This window comes from Carassius auratus, chromosome 24, assembly GCF_003368295.1.
Source record: "Carassius auratus strain Wakin chromosome 24, ASM336829v1, whole genome shotgun sequence".
NCBI lineage: Eukaryota > Metazoa > Chordata > Actinopteri > Cypriniformes > Cyprinidae > Carassius > Carassius auratus.
The window spans coordinates 4,353,060-4,371,148 of record NC_039266.1 but is presented as its reverse complement, the minus strand read 5'-3'; the positions used below and the strand labels follow the sequence as shown (position 1 = coordinate 4,371,148).

At 36.7% G+C, this 18,089-nt stretch overlaps 1 protein-coding gene across 10 annotated transcripts in view; it reads right to left on the bottom strand.

The window, feature by feature from the left end:
• Positions 1–18,089, bottom strand: part of abi1a (abl-interactor 1a) — a 57,230-nt gene that overhangs the window by 28,107 nt on the left and 11,034 nt on the right. For all 10 annotated transcript variants that reach the window (XM_026200741.1, XM_026200738.1, XM_026200746.1 and 7 more), the window contains exon 2: positions 10,974–11,141. In XM_026200741.1, the coding sequence (XP_026056526.1) occupies positions 10,974–11,141 (168 nt within the window). The remainder of the gene's footprint in view (positions 1–10,973; positions 11,142–18,089) is intronic.

Sequence of the window (18,089 nt, the reverse complement as noted above, 5' to 3'; positions counted from 1 at the left end):
AAATGTGGTGTCCATGTTAATTTTTCTGAAAAAATATAAATAATATAAGCCTCTCTCTCTTTTATATTGAAGCTATATATATATATATATATATATATATATATATATATATTTTTTTTTTGTCCATTTAACTTGATTAATTTCTTGACATTCCATGCTTCACAGCAAATGTCATTATTAGGACTATACAATTTGTGATTATGTACATGTTTTACACACTGCTGATGTCACAGGCCTCTATGTTTTTGTTCAAAATCCAGGAGTTTTCAATGACCCTCTGACAGAACTCAGAATCTACTCTACAAAACACATTTCATCTTTAACATAAAACACACTGTGGAAACTGATCACATATAGTCATCAGATTCAGAAGAGTATGAGAAAAATCCCTCATAATGGAATTATGGCATTGTATGAGAAGTTTGATTAATGGCTTGAAAATAAATATGCAGATTCAGTTCAGTTCATTCTGCCTACAGTACAGTATATCTATCCAAAGGTCAAAATCACTGGCACAAAATGCTGACACAATGAATGGCTCTGAATAACTTGCACTCAGAAGTACTGAGAGGTTGCAGTACTCTCTCTAGCACACGGGAGACTCGGAGCAGATGCGCCAGGCCTCTTGTTGGAGATGAAAGACCACCTGAGGATCCAATTCATTTCTCAAAGATGTGGTGTCAGAATAGGCTCCAGCTCCTATTCAACATCAGGAAGAAGGAGGCTTGTTTTCTTTTAAAGCAGATGCATTTAAAAGAAGTTTTCTCCTCATTACTTAGTCATCTCAAAAGACACTGGCACACTGATGCACTACTGACGTAATATTTGATACAGAAGCCCTTGAATTTCACACACACACACACACACACACACACACACACACACACACACAGCTGTGGAACTCCAAAAAATTGCCCGGAAAACTAAAATAGTGTCAAAAGTACTTGTATAAAATAACATAAAAATGTTAAAGGGGTCATATGATGTTGCTAAAAATAACATTATTTCGTGTATTTTGGTGAAATGTAATGTTTATGCGGTTTAAGGTTCACACATTGTTTTCCACATACTTTACATTATTGTTTCTCCTCTTTGCTCCACCTCTCTGAAACGCAACGATTTTTACAAAGCATATCTTTCTGAAAAGCGAAGTGTACATTGATTGGCCAGCTATCCAGTGCTTTCTGATTGGCTGAATACCTCAAGTGTGTGACAGAAACGTTTCGCCCCTTCCCATGCTGTGAGGCCGTTTCCCAGCACGACAAGACAAAAACAATTAAAGTAATTACAAACGAGGCATTTGTTGCATTAAGTGGGGACATAATTACTGATTACAAGTACGTATACAGTTTTTTTACACATTGCATAAACAAAAAAAATATGAGACAGGAAACAAGTGCTACTCTACACGGCTAAAAACTCATGTTTGAATCATCAGTGGCAAATTCTTTAAATATGAAAACGTACTTACAGGCTGTGAGTCAGAAGCGCCAGATTGTCCTTGCAAAGTTTGAATCGCCCCACTTTATAGAAACAAACACCGGCACTGTAGCCTACTTTCCCAGTCCTCGTCCTCTGAAAAAATGCGCTGCACACATCTGAATACTTGGGTTGAACTGTTCTGGAACAGTGTTGTAAATACACCTTAACCACTGCTTTCTAGTTGTTATCTCTTTTGGAAGACCAAACAAAGTGGTTTCAACTTCACAGCGAAACACAGCATCCCCACAACATGACGCCAAGTGCAACAGCGAGAATAAAAGTTAATCTTTCTCTATGTGAACATTTAGTTGGCATTATGCAAATCTTCCCACATCGTGATGTAGACGTGGGGGTGTGTTAGAACTAGCCATTTTCGGTAGTTGTGGTTGTCTCTTAACTTTTATGAGGAATATCTCTTTGGATTTGAAACTTTAGTCTTTGCAACTTTACAGATCTTCTTCATGCACCAAAACCTTGTAACACTCCAAAGAGAAAGGAAAAATGTAAATTGCATCATATGACCCCTTTAAAAATAAAATGTAAAAAAATTGCCATGTTCATTACTAAATTGAGCAATAATCAGGGCTTTAGACTGTGACCAAAATGGTCGCATTTGCATAATTAGGTTCTGAAGCTAAAGTAAAAGAGTGCTCCTTAAATCAGAGAAGGTGAACATGTTGGTATTCTTGTGGTATAACATGCAAGTCCTGTCGCCGACAGCCACTTTAGTTCTACTTTCCTTTTTGTTTTCATTATGAAAAGCTTTTTTTTGGGGGGGGGGGGGGATACTAGATTCATTGGATTATACAATTATTTTCTCTTGTAAAAATGTGACAACAAAATTGCGAATTCGAAAGCGAAAGTATCGGAAACCCGGCTTATAATATAGCAAAAGAGAAACTCCTGTTCTCAAATCAAATTACAAATAATACTACAGATGAAAAAGAATGGGTTGAATGTTAATCATCAAAAACGTTATAGCATTTTACAGTAAAATTGCATATACAAATTACTAAATTACATATATGAAGTAACTGTCCGTTAAGTTGGTTAAGTTTTTACAATCTTTTTCTGTAAAAATTATACACCTAAATCAGGGTTAGCCAGCAGTATTCATACATCCACTTGAGAATTTAGTGTGCATGGACTGGAGTAATCTGTAACAAAAAATAAATGAATAAAAAAATAGTTTATTTGCTTTGTTTTTTTGATTTTTCCCAGTTGTAAATGTGGATGGACAAAAAATAGATGTTAGATGTTAGAAGTGCTGTAAGTGAAAAGCAGTTGCTCTTTTGGGGAGTGAGTGGAGCTCAACAATCAGCAGTGCAGCTGGCGCTGGGGAAGTGGGAGGGCAGCGCAAACTGACTTCATCTCCTTCCTGTGAGCCGAAATATAGACGTGCTGAAATGAGTTGCTACATATTGCACAATGTGTGCGGGTCCAGCTTTATCAAATGCCCTCAAAAAAATACAATGACGTGTGCCATTGTTTTGAATGCAAGAGCTTTCTCCTTGATTGATGAGGGCTAGGGTTGAGCAAAATGCCTTGTCTGGTTTCAAACTGGGAGTATTTCAGCATCATATGTTGAAGGCCAACACTGCTGCCAAAACAGATCACATGTACACTCTATGACATTCTCAGTCTTCCCTTGAGCCCTGAATGGCTTTCACACATTGCTAATCATCATGTGGATCTAACTAATTACAAATCACAGCAGGTCATCTGAGTTTGGCAAGACTGTATCTGCTCTATAGTCTTTTGAAGCCAAACTTTTGAGAGTTGGCATAAAGTCTGGTCCACATTGCAGCTTATTCAGGCCAATAATCACTGACACTGATTAATATGTGAAACGACCATATTTTTAACTTGATATTTAGAATGGGTAAATCTGGAACCAAATATGCAAGAGCAAAATGTTTGCACAATTAAATCTAGTTTACTTTCCCCTTAAAACTCTTGAAAAATTTTCAAATATTCATTTTCACAAACCACACACACACAGGCAAATCCAGCTGTTATTTCTTCCATGGAAGTGTTCGTTGGCCCTCAAACCCAAGCAGATACATCTCTGTGTAAATCATTCATACAAACAATTCTGGAGTAAATTTGTGTGCTCAATTTGGTACACCAGACTCCAGCACACAACATACAGCCAACCAATCGTAATTGAGCATTCTAAGAAAGTGCTTTATGTTTTCTTGTGCAGTAAGCAACACACAGTCTGTATATGTCTATGTATATGTTCTCTTTCAGTGATGCTCAACAATGCTGCCTATCTAGGCAGCTTACTAGGTTTTGAAACAGCCGACTCTTGCTGAAGTAGAGATGATACACTGCACTGAACTTTTTTAATGCACAGAAAATTTTTTGCAATATTCTAAACAGTTTTCATACGCATTAATAATGTTGTATTTAATTCCAAAGGAAAGGATTCACCAGTATAAGTGTATTTAAAAAAAAAAAAAAACAATTGTGGTTGAGTGAACATGTGGGGAAAAGTACCCTGTTCAACACTGTATCACTGCAAACTTTTACGCCGTCGACAAACGCACTGCGTTTTTTAATAAATCGTTTTTACGCGTCTCGTCACGCCAGAGCTGTCAAACATGTGTAGCGATGCAATGTTGTTTCTACAAACAAAAATGAACTGTTTATTCAATTAATAGTTAGCTTTTTATGCCGTTAAAAACAATAAGATAAACACAAACTGTCAATATAATCTAAAATGTTGCAGAATGCTGAAGGAGAATGAACTTACTGGGTTTGCCAGAGACGTGACAGTATGCGGAAACTTGTGCGTGATAAATTCAACTTTTCACGCGATCTTGCATATCATGAGCGCGTGCTATAAAACGTACTGTAACCAACATAAAATATTACTCTGCCAGCGGCAGTATCTTCAGCTACAAATACTTGGAACAATGCTGCCGTTTCAGTAAACAGTATGCTATTTTTATTTACCCACCATGGTGGCCGGTAGGTGAAGCGAGTTTGCCCACCACAACACAAAATCACCCGCATTTGGCTGGTGGCGGGTGCTAATTTCCATCCCTAGCGTTCATCAATGCACAAGAAAGAGACCTAAACTGAAAGTAGAAGCATAACCACACTTTTGCAATTTTGGTTTTATGTTGATTAATCATGAGCTCTACATTTTACAGTTCGCAATCAATGCCTAATGTAATTATGCCTCGGACCTTGCGTTAACAGGATGCATCAAGACTCATTATGACCTTGAGGGGATCATGTGAAAGGCCTCTCACAGACACATATATATTTCAGTCTGGCAAGTACTCGGGGTTGATGTAACTGCACAGTTTTTAAATATAGATGTAGGTGTTTTTAGGTTTAGATATCACAAATTTAATTTGATAATTTAATAAATTCATAGCTTGAATGAGAATCAATACTGTTATGATCATAAGAAGTTTCTCCTAAAATAATAATTGAACACAACAAGTACTTTCAATTTGTATAGAAAGTAGTGTGTTAGCTATGCAAAAAGGTTTTTTTCATCACCTTTCGAGAGAGAGTGTTGTCTTTCTCACAGATAAAAGCTGCATACATATAAAGGTGTTGAAATGGAAACTGTTGCACTGGGTTTATGACAGAATATATTTGAAGCACTTCTGAATACGAGTGTGTTGACATTAATAACTGAGCATTCAGAACATTTGACCTGACAGCCGTGTTATTACTGCATGTACTATTCACAGCCATCATGAACATTTTAAGCAGCCACTGTCAGCACTTCAGTCAGTATTAGGCTTCTAAAATCATTCTCTGTAATTATGAAACATTCTCAACAAAGCATAATTTGTGAAATCAAAGAATTGTAATATATGCCTAAGTCATTATTATAGTAAGTTAACCGAACATACATGAACAGGATTGTAAAATAAAGGGCTACCTGTTCAGTATTTTTCCAATGGGGAGTATACAGTATTTGAAATGTGCAAACAGTTTTTAAATGAATTAAATTTAGTGAATTTTCCAACTGCACTGTAAAGAATATACAGGCAAAATGAGAGATGCATTTATACAGATCAGACAGACGGTTTCACTTCAGCATTTGACAGAAAAAAAAGAAAAAAAAGAAAGTCATTTCAGCAGTTTAACGAAGCGACCCCAGGGGTGGCATGGCTTCCGGAAAAGCCAGCTATGCACAAACAGACAGAAGAGTTGCACATATCTTTAGGCGAGGGCTGAGTGGCCTGTAGCACACACCCTGAGCAACACACACCAACACACACACAAACACAACCACTTTGTGTGGCTATGTCAATAAGACTTTCATGCTAGTGTTTAATAGTAAAACCACACAATTATTTCTGAAATGAGAAATGGACCACACCCTGATTTTTTTTTTTTTTTTCTTTACTGTAACAACTGGAGCCCCACAGCAGGCTAAATAACATGCGAATCATCATTTGTAGCACATAACTAACAGGAGAAAATGAAAAGGACTCGGTCTCATATCCAGCACTAAATGGAAACCCTTGGTTATTAAAAGCGAGGATGTAGCTCAGTTAGTTTAGATTTCAGCTCACTAACAACATTACAGCTGAAGGGTGAGGACAGGCGCTCCCTTCACAGATTACGGCTGTGTCATGCTCCATCTGGCTTTGGCTTCTCTCCGACAGGGTGACCGCGAGCATCTGAGGGCTGCTATCTCTACAGTGAGCCAGATGAACGCTTGCTGTAAGTAATATGAATGAGGAGCCAGCCTCAAAACTGAGCCTTTACTTTGCAGAAACAGGTTGAAAAAAAAAAAAAGTCTAAGAGTATATGGTTGTTTATAACAAACGAAAAAAACTTCAAATCAATCTCATGTACGACAAAGTTGAAGAAGCATCTTTGTACATACAAGAAAGATAAGTGCAAAAAATGATAAATGGACTATATATTATGAATCTAAACTTTCTGATTACTATTAATAAAAAGACTGGACATAATATTCTGATAAGAAGGATTTGAGCTTTCCAACAGTGAACAGCTAAGACTAGTGTAATCTGCTGAGACAAATCTAATCTCTTCTCGCTCCTGTGGGAAAATAATTTGAATGGTTAACGTGTCCAGATTGGACACAATCAAGTAAATAAGATGTTGAGGATCGACAGAGGATAACAGAGATTGACAGACAGAGGTAAATAGTACACACCGAAAGTCTTGGCAGAACAAATGTTTCACAACAGAGAGAGAGAGAGAGAGAGAGAGAGAGAGAGAGAATATGACTTCAACTCTTCAACTAAGAGATTTTCAACATCAGGTTATAGGGACGTCTAAAAAGTACCAGATGTATGGAACTCTTCTGCGCTTTTTTGCCAAATGGATTGAAGTCATTCCCCTCAGAAAAGCATTGGGCAGTTATAAAACTGTTCTCAGTATCTCTAGCAATTTAAAAATATATTAAGGTTCAGAGATGTTCCATTTGAGATCCAGTCAGTCATGGAGCTGGGCCAAAAATAAAAATCACATGATTGATGGACACTACGAAACCTCTTTAATTGTCACGGTTCACATCATCTCATTCCAAAATGACACATTTTGGCCAAACTTGATTGTCAGGAAACAGGGGAGGCAGGTTTTCCCTACAATCTTATATCTAAAGCTCCATTTCCTGTTTGTATGAAAAGCATCTGCCAAGAGCACACCAAGGGAGACGGTCAGGAGAAATGAAGACAGAATGAGAGTATGACTTGCTAACTCAAAGTGCAAGGCTAACTATTTGCAATCCACAAGCAACATCCAAGTGTCCAGAACCTCCCTGCATGGCATACATTCTGCAGTCTCATTAATTATAAACTTCCAGTTTGGTGAAAGTGAACAGAGCTGCAGCACAAAACAGAGTGTTAAACTCATAATTCCACAGCGTAATAAGGAATACAGAACATCAGAATCATCTGAACATAGAATTATCTCGCTTCCTAATTGAAAATACTCATGAACAGACATGCAGCTTCTAAAGTTGAGAAAGATCAATCAAACCTAACTTTGGTGAAAAACAGGAAATGCTAGAAGTAGTGTAGTCCTTGATACTGGACTCAGGTCTTGAGGCCAAGAACATATTTTTATGGTTTTGGAGTTGTCAGGGACTTGGATTTACACTTGAGATGCAGCAGATAAGTTTTTTGGTCTGTGCCGACTCAAGTGGAGGTTTGCTGGACAATGATGCAAAACCAAGCTTCATTCACCCAAATGGAAAGCATGTTTAAACTGTCTGAATGGTTCAGACCCTCTTCAGGTCTTGAGTCTTGGAGGCTGGACTTGGACTCAAATGAGTTGGTCTGGAATGCAGCATGACAGAAACTCTCTTGGACTGAAAATGGTTGCACAGAAGATTACAAAGACGCAATTTTTTCCTTCGGAACAATCGTGACTAATGAATTGTGCAAACAAGGAACATGTATTAAGACAGGGGTCAATTTGGATGTCATGTCGACTTCAAGTGCCCTTAGAGGAACCTATCACTGTGAGTTAATGGGACACCATTGATGCTGATGGGATACGCATGGAATCATTTCCAAGCATGCTGCCCTTAGAGCTGCCTTTCATTAGATACCTCCGTAGCTCATCAGAGATGCAACCGACAGACAAGGATTTACTCGCAGCTATAAAGAGGGAAAACAGCAAAACGAGACGAGACCTGTGTCCTTGTGTTAAGCCAAGTCTTCAGCTGGCCAGACAAAGCGCTGACTGTTCACAGTCTCTTAGCAGCCACTTCATGTGCTGGTCTAGGTAGCAGCACTTCAGTCTCCCACGCTCCGAGCCAGGGCTGACTCCAACACCATATATCCGTGATAGAATGACTCAAAACATTCATTGAGGATCTAAAAACAGTGAAGCCCAGGCTTGGCTTGCTGGCCCATTAGTCTGCTGCACTGATGTTCTAATCTAATTTGGCCACACGCTGGCGGTACTGTCTGTCTAATAGGCATTCAGAGGAAGAGGGAACAGCGAGAAATGCTGTAAAGATGGGGACATTCTCTGTCAGCAAAGCTCTGGGTGTGCCTCTGCTGAGAGATTATAGCCACTTTATAGCCATTAGTCACCTTCCAGTGGAATAGAGCAGTCATGGCTGATCTGCGGCAAATAGCACTGAGGCTACAGGATTACGGTTTGCTTTAGGAACTACTACTATTTACAGAGATGACTAGATGTTTCTCACAGACAAAGAGTCATTTTGAGAATTATTTTGTCTGCGCCTAAAGGGTCACTGTCCTGCAGAGTTTAGTTCTGACACAACTACCTGGAAGTTTCTAGTGATCCTTGAAGACCTTGATTAGCTGGTTCAGGTGTGTTTGAGGACATAAGTAAACTCTGCTGGAAGGTGAGGACCTCCAGAAACAGACTGGACACCTAAATTTTGCTCAACTAAAGATACACAAAATGCAAGTTGCCACTAAACGGTTATGTAGTATGCAGTAGAAATGGATAAAACAACAAAATGACATAGGGTGCAAATCCTGTGCAAAAAAGCCTGCAATTTAGTATTTTGATTCATCTTTTCCAAACTTTGTGGAAGTTTAGATACTTGCATGAGGGTTTTCATGTGTGTGTGTGGAATTGGCAGCTAACAAAGCATGGTACTCCACCCCTGTTTTCTGTGGAGTGATTCAGAATACTGATGCATCAGTGAATAGCTTTTTCCCCCACTTTTAGTACAACATGCTATGACAGAAAGCCAGCTCACAGCCAGCGCCCTGTTTTTAACATAACCGCCCTATTATCGCCATCTTTGGAGGGAATCATGATTGACACTGTAAGTAGAGGCTGTATGAAGAGAGAACAGGCCTCTGTTGACCATCTTAATGAGCCTGTCTTAGAGCCATTCATGAAGCCCACTGTCATTGCCAGACATGCATATGAATGGAGACGAGACCTGAAAATACGCTCCACTGTACGCCGATTAATCCCATCAACATCTGCCGATTAAAGCTCTAATGTGATTGGCAGATTATATCAGTCTAGTAATTCTAGGTTCAGTGCTTCACTGAGGGCAGTGTTTGTGCCACGAGGGTGAGAAAGAAAGAACTGCTGTTTGTCGAATAAGTGATCCAATTCTGAGAATCTTTAGATGGTTGAAGGTCTTGTTGACTATGCCATAAAAGAGACAAGTGATGGACAAGAAACTAAACCTCAAAAATGCCAACAAACTGTATTTTAAAGATGAGAGTTCTATTTTTTAAAGTTGCCTAGTGAGATGTCTATCTACTGCCACTGCTGCAAACACTCAACAGTGTGCTTCTTTCAAAAACACCTTATTGTATGTATCCTTTGTGGACAATTCAATACCAGATTGCATTGTGATGAGCTCAGTGAAAAGACTAAACTAGATTTATAATTTAGATTATTCAGTGAAAAAAAAAAAATCGAAACATTAACTATTTTACCCATTTGTTGAGTGTTTTAAGTATTTTTTAATATTTTTTTAGAGCAACACACCATTAGCGTAGCAACATGCTAACATCAAACTATATTTCAATTAATTGTAAGTTGAATAGCTTTCTACCTAAGTTTCTGAAAAAGATAGTGTTATTGTCTCCACGTAAACTACTCAAATCCAAATTTGTAAAACCATTGACGTCAATATGCATGCATTATGTATTCAGTCTATAGATATATGCGCAGGTGTGTAGTGTTTCTTTACAAAGTGACATAACCCCCTACTGGCCTGGCATGCACAATAAAGTGATAGTAATGTTCGCAGATCTATGTGAATAGGGGTCATTTTAATAATGTCAATTCTGAGATTTTCAAAATGCATCGTGAATCTCTCTCGAATCGATTCTGAGCTTAGTTTTTAACAGCAGATGACGCTGTAGGCATGTTTTTAACCACACACTCAAATGCTCATGAAGAACAGCACTTGTGCGTTTGGCTGAGTAATGTTAGTGTTTAAATTTACTTGCACATACTGTTATGCTTTTATGAAGCGAGATAAATGTAAACACGGCCCACTGTGAACATCCTTGTAATTCACTTTATTAATGATTATTTTAGGTTCAAGTGGTGTGTGTGAAAGGAACTGGAAGCAAGCAGAATATGGCTATTTCCAAAGCAAGCAGAGCCATCTGATGTTCGAAACTAAGCTCAGAACCGATTTAAGAAAGAATCGCGATGACTTCAGAAAATCTCAGAATCGACGCGGAATCATTTCTCGATTTTGTGATGCATTGATTTATTGTCCAAGCCCTACATATAAAAGTGGTTAAATTTGCACAAGAATTCTACTGGAGAGTTTTACATCTCCATGATGACCAAAATAAATATAGAGATGCATTTGCGATGAACAAAGAGAAACGGGGTACAAAAGAGATGACCCGAAAACAAGACATAAATTAACCACTCCGTCACTGTGAGACAAACATTCATTCACATGGAGAAGGTCCTAAAATAAAAGAACCAACTAATGAAATCCCTACACAGACAAGGACAAAGCAAGGGAAATGTGATGGAAAGAGAGATATTAGACAGCTTTAATATCTGACCTGAGATATGTGGTTGATGGAGGACTCCATCCTGCGCAGCTGCGAGGCCTGGATATCCAACAACTGCAGGACATTATTGGCTAAGGCATTGATCTGGTAGGCCACGCTTGCCAGAGACTGGGTGGTGTAGGCTTTTGTCTCCTCCAACGCTTTCCTCTTATCCTGTGCCTGAAGGTCAAGGTCAGAAAAACACCTTAATGCACATTTTCACAATAACAACGTCTAGTCTCAGATAGACCTCCTACAAACTGCCCATGCCCATATATCTCATATATAACCCAAAGTAACTGGCTAAAATCATTCCTACTGTATCTGCCTGGTTTAAATATAACTTCTAAGAGACAAACTGTGCAAGTTTTTAAATAACAGCTACATTTAAAGGGTAACAAGTTGTTACAGTTTTCAAAGCAATGGTCAAGTCACTGAATTTGATCAAATTAGCAACTTATGTGGTTTGTGAGCAAACTAAATATTCAGTCAAAACTGTAAAATGTGTTATTTTCAGGGAAAAGTTGGTGCATATTTGAAGTAGTTTCCCACATTTGAAGTCATCGGAAGTGTAGACATTCCATTCTCATATGCTACATCATCTGCTTCATTGTGAAGCGATCGGTTTCTGTGGTATCTTCAATTTCCTGTCAAGGTGGGTGGACAAAGTAATGTGAAATATTTACAGATATTCAGTTTTCTACTCAATCCAGTCATTCTCAGTCAGGCCTGACTGCCTAGAAAAATAGAATCCAACATATATAGTTTTTATTGTTCATTTATACATGTTTCTAGTTTAACAAAGTTCTAAAATAGTTTACAATTAGAAAGGTAAAATGATAAATTAATTGAGTTTTCTTTTTTCTTTTTTAAACCTTGTCCACCTTGTAAATCATAAACAACTGGTAAAATCATTTGAGATATTTGAATACTGTTGTTGCCTTGGAGTTATACATCCCAAAACAAATGAAATAGAAATAAAATGACATTTAACAAAACGAATTTGTTATAACAATAACAGTAATAATTTGAAAAAAAAAAATGCAATAATAATAATTATTTTTATTATAATTGTTACTTTTGGTTCTGTGTATTTATTATAGGATAATTCAACAAAAAATGTACTGCAGAAAAAAAAGGTTTTATCTTTCACCTACATTGTGGATGCTAGTTTAAAAGAGTTCTGAATGGCACAGCTGTTCTGTAACAAACAGATTGAAGAAGAAAAAAAAAAAAAAGGAAAAAAACCTGCGTTAACCACAACCGCACAGAAATGAAACTTGTTTTTTTCTAACTGTGGTATTTTCAGTTCTCCATTTGGCCTACCTCTGTGGTACACCGAGATATCATTGAGGTAAACAATCTGTCATGCAAGACCTTCTGTAAAAAGACATCACAACCTGACACATCAAGTGCAGGTAAAACATTACTGAAGCACCTGCAGAAAGGAGGAAACCATGGTCTGCATGTACGTTTTAGGATGAAATTAATCATATATTTAATAAAAGATCTGAATAACAGAGAAAAGATTTCGTTTCATCACATAAAAAAAGTCTAGACTTGTTTGGATGGAAAATATGGGCCACCAGATGTGTTATAGAGTTCCTGTCTGAAAGAATGAAGAAGTGCTTCCTCCAGAAAGTGATGAAACAGCAGCAGCAGTTTGCTAGAGAAGACATTACTGTATGTCTCTATTAAATACATGAACATACACAAGAAGTCATTTACACATGGGGGCCCTGGCTCCACAGGCATTCCACATAGCAAATTATGTGATGAAGGTATGCAATAATATTGTTGTACAGATGTTCCACTGAAACATGGAGCAGAGCTTCTCTTCGGTCAAAAGTCAGGCTATTTTTAGCAAGTGTTTGGCAAGAGAAATAGACATTGTTACACTAGACTAGAGAGATATAGATCCAAAGAGTGTCATTCATAAAGGTTGGAAATAGGTGTGTGTTCATGTTGCCTATACAGTAGTTCAGGGCGCTGAAAACCAACAAAAACGAAGATTTTAAACCCTGTCCACATGTCAGAAGACACAAACTTCATTTTAATGGTGCAAAACAAGATGTGTGAATACGATCCAAAATTCTCTAAAGACAACTTAGGACTGTGCCATAAAGGCAGGTTGTAATCTCATATCTCTTAAACAGAACATCTGGTCCATTTCCAGTCTGGATGTACGGTACTATCATCAGACATTGTTGTAATTCTGTTTTATAACTGTTCTGTTGATTGGATTTTCCCTATGAGGCGTCTGTATATCACATAGTCCACATCCAGCTAAAAGAAATACGTGTAAGGCTTTTAAAAAAGATTTTTTTTTCATGTTTTAAATGTGAACAGTCAGCCTTCAGTCTTCATGATCCCTCAGAAATCATTATAACATGCTGATTCTTTAGAGAAAACAAAAACACCTTTATCTGAAGGACATTTCACACGGAAACAAAGTTTGATTGGTGTATTCAGAAATCTCCTAAAGCTTCCCACGAAAGACAAGTTCCCAGAAGACAGGAGTATCAATCTCTTTTTATCTTTTCTACGGTCACGGACACAAAAACCCAGAGATAAGAAAAAGAAAAAGGTGGAGGGGATAAATGCAACTCTCTTGTCGAACAATGGATAACTACCAGAGTTAAATGCGACCTTTTAGAAAATTCGGAAAATCGTATTAAATAGTAACTTCCCACCAACAAATTGCTGAAATTCCAAGGCAACATCCTGTAAGTCAGTTAGACGTCTATTGACAACATGAAGGATTCATTTGACCAATCACAAGGCTAGACTAACATTACCATTATAACTGACAACTGCAGTTCTTTTTTTTTTTTTTTTTTTTTTTGAGGGATAGTTCACCCAAAAATGTGTAATCATTTACTTATCCTCAAGTTTGTATGAAATTCTATCTTAAGTGGAACATAAGAGATATTTTAATAAGATATTTTGAAGAATGCAGTTAATCAAATAATAAAATAATGTGGGAAACATACTATGGAAGTCAATAAGAAACAGAAACTGTTTGGCTACGCAATTTTTTTTTTTTTTTTTTAGATCTCCTAAGTTCAGTGGAAGAATGCAACTCATACAGGTTTGGAACAATTTGAGGGTGAGTAAATGACGATTAAAATTTTTTTTGGTGAACTATCCCTTTAAGCTTAACATCTGCACAATTTCCCACGAGGCATAGGTAGGTAGTTAGAATTTTTCCTAAATTCCATTTTTTCCCCAAAATATGATATTTATTTTTTTGACTCCTTTTTAATAGTTAAATTAAAGTTTATTAATTTACAAATCATGTACAATTAATTAAAACCACAAAACTTCAATTTCACATCAATTTAATAAAAGTTTAAAGTTTCATGTTTAGGGCCCTATGAAATGTTATATTTTTTTTATCACCAACATTGTTATTGTTACCAAATTCTGTGTTTTAGTATGTCGGATTATTTGAATGCAAAGTAGCCTTATGATTTTTTTCCCTCTCAGAAATTCTGTGTTGTGCATTTACAACTTTCTGGTTATCAAATGAAGGCATAAAACATTAATTTAATTTATCTTTGGATTATTGAAAATAAAGCTTATTTTATTTTTTGGTAAACAAATGGGATTTACTATTAAAACAAAGAAGAAATGTTGTGTGATTTTTCCTGAAAAAAATAATATGTTTGTTTAATTTTAGTAGTAGTAGGTCTATGTACATTATACTGAGAAATAGACTTTAAATCAAACCGGATTTTGAAGGGTTGCTGTGAATACCTTTACAGTTCAAATCAAACGGTCAAATGCTCATGAAGTGACTCTCAGTTTTATTTTTGGAGATGATATTCATGTGTTTAGATCCTCATTTAGAGAGACATAAGATGCTGAAAACACTGAGTATCACGCGTGCTTCAGTATATGTGTAATAAATGAAACCGCCCATCTGTGCCATTCATTAACAGACACGCAGAACATTCAGGATTCATAATTAAATCGACTTTTGTGGCTTAATAGTTACAGATACAGTAATGACCTACTTTTAAATAATTCATTCAAAATTGGACACATTCCGTGACATTCCATGTTAAACTATGAATTACGTTTTTATGATTCCACGATTCCGCATCACCGAAATCATAGGGCCCTGCATAGGGTAGGTAGGCTGTTCCTGGTTCTAAGTTCACAGGAAGGAAAAGCCTACGTTTCCTCTCTAGAGAAAAGTGCGTGTCAGGAGGGACGCTCCACCCTGCAGACTGGAGGGACCACAGGAAGGAACAGTAGCTCTCCTGGACACTTTTGTTGGACATGCAGTATTTACTTGGAGGGGACCGCTAATTGTTTTTGCACCCTTTCTGGCCATGAAGAAGAGTTTGTGATGTGCATCCGGTAAAAAAAAAAAAAAAAAAAAAAAAAAAGTTCTGCTTGAACTCTTTAGAAGAGCAGAATGTGGGGATTTGTTTGGATTTCCTGTGGTGCTAACAGCAAGTTCACTCTGCTCTTATACATATCCTGAAGGAAATTTACTCGGAATATCAGGTGAAAAAATGCTAGGAATGTCCCTTATTAACACTGTGTAACCCTTGAGAAGATACCCCCTCTGCTTCGCTCTCTTGACAGGAAGAGGTTAAGGGATATGACACATCCAGTAGTTTGTGTTTGTGGGTGTAGTGGCATTCTAGCATTTGTAAAGAACTCAGCTTTGAGACTAAACTAATCCACTTCGCTTACCAGTCATTCAACATGAACAAGTTAATGTATTGTGCACAAACATGAACAATAAACAATAGCATGCAGGTTAACAATAACCTAGATTACTTCATGCCATAATAGTTTATGATAATGAATCCAATAATAACGAAACAAATCAAAATCTTTGCATTTTTGTTTTGCTTTCGATATTTGTAACTGCTTTATTTAGCATATGCATTAGATTTGAGACAGTTAGCAGCTATAAAATTCTTGTCTTAAGAACATATGCCAAGATCACTGCTTTTCAATCCATAATGTTTGTCTGTATTGGAATACAAGACCACATTTTACATTACCATTCTGTAATACACACTGACACTAGTCTGATTTTTTTTTCATTGGAAAAAAATACATCTCTTAAAGGGATAGTTCAGCAAAAAAAAAAAAAAAAAATGAAATTTTGATGTTTATCTGCTTACCCCCAGGACATCCAAGAAGTAGGTTACTTTGTTTCTTCAGAACACAAACTGAGATTTTTAAGTCAAACTGTTGCAGTATATCACTCTTATAATAAGTGGATGGGAATCACGGCTGTTAGAACTCTCGAGCGTGTCCTCTGGAGCACGTTCTCAGCAGCAGGTGCATGAGGTGTGTTCTTCTTCTTGCTTTATGATGGATTGTAGACTTATAATACCACTGACACTATCTACAATCGCATTTAGGAGTGCCAATGGTCCACTTGAGAGATAGGTGGCGGTAATGCACTTATAAGTCTACGATCCACCATACAGCAAGAAGAAGAAGAAGATGACTCTAACCCTCTACATTACGAGTAAATCACTTGCATATGCGACTAAATCTTCCTCCTGGCTACCAAATTATATCTAATATTAGCCAATGGCTAATAATTCTATGATTTTATTCGCCAGTGTGTTAGTTGGAGGCTAAGTATAAGTTTAGCTCAGATATATTTTCACTCGCGGACACTCAGTCACAATGACTAATAAGCATTCAAACATGGTTATTAAGTTTACTTCTAATTACTAAAGTTCTATTCTTAAATAATACTTGATAATTATAAAGCTTGACTGACTGATGTTGTATTTTCAGATATTTAAAAAGCTGCGCCATTTTACAAAAAAATAAATAAATTATAATATATATATATATATATATATATATATATATATATATTAGGGGTGTAACGGTTCACAAAATTCACGGTTCGGTTCGGTTCGATACACTGATGTCACGGTTCGGTTCGGTACGGTTCGGTACGTTTTAGATACAGCAAAAAGAAAAAATTGGCAGATAAAGTTCCTTGATTTTTATTTAAATGTTTTATTTATTAAAACTAACAAAGTATGTGTTTTTTTTGTTTTTGTTTTTTTACATTGAACAATGATGGAGCTATTCTTTACCCATCTTCTATGGTGTTTTCTTAGCAGCATACTGTATAAAACAAAAATAGCTCCTTATAAAAAATTTTTACAAATTAAATGTAATATTGTTGTAGTAGTTATGAACAAATACAAAGATGTAACTCTTTTTATATTGAACTCTATAACTCTTTATATTGAGTGTGTTTTTACTCAATTGGTTCTCTATAGGGCTTATGTTTTTTGGAACAAAGCAGGAATTACGGTCTGGCTGAAATGGGCTCGTGAAGGAATATTGTAATGGGGCTCAATTACATTAAGCATGTTCTTAAAACCTGCGTTTTCCACTACAGAGTAAGGTCTCATATCCGCGGCTATAACGTAAATGCACCATTCGCTGCGGTGATGTCCGTATACGGAGCCCAGGACGTCACCTGTAGGAGAAAAAAAAAAATCAATCCGTGGCGACGGTTTTGCAATCCGTCCCCTCAGTTTATAAACCGTACTCACGAATTCATAAACTGTTCACTCGATTTAACAAATCGTGCCCACGAATTTCCAATCCGTGCACTCAGATTTTGTAAACCGTACCCTCGGTTTTTGAATCCGTACTCACGAATTCATAATCCGTGCGCACGCTTTCGCAATCCGTTCCCTCGGATTTGTAAACCGTACTCACGGATTCATGCAGCAAACTCCTACGTGTTAACATACAGTTTTATTGAATATTATTATGTGGAATAGGTTTACAGCAAAGTGCCTTAAGTGATTCTCTATCAAGTGTAGTACGAGGTGGAATACAAAGATTTAATAAGAAAGATGCGCATTAAAATCTTGTTCAATTGCTGATAATCTATAATAGCACTTGATTATTATTGTGCAATAAACCTGGCATTGTGACTGACTCTGGAGTAATTTTTTCCTCTTTTGTAAGTTATTTTGGATAAAAGATTCTTATGCATAACCTGTTTAATAATATATAATAATGATAAAAATAAAAATAAAGTTATTTTTTATAATTTTAATTTGTAGGCTAAATAAATGAGTACAAGACAGTAAAAATGTTTGTCATAAAATA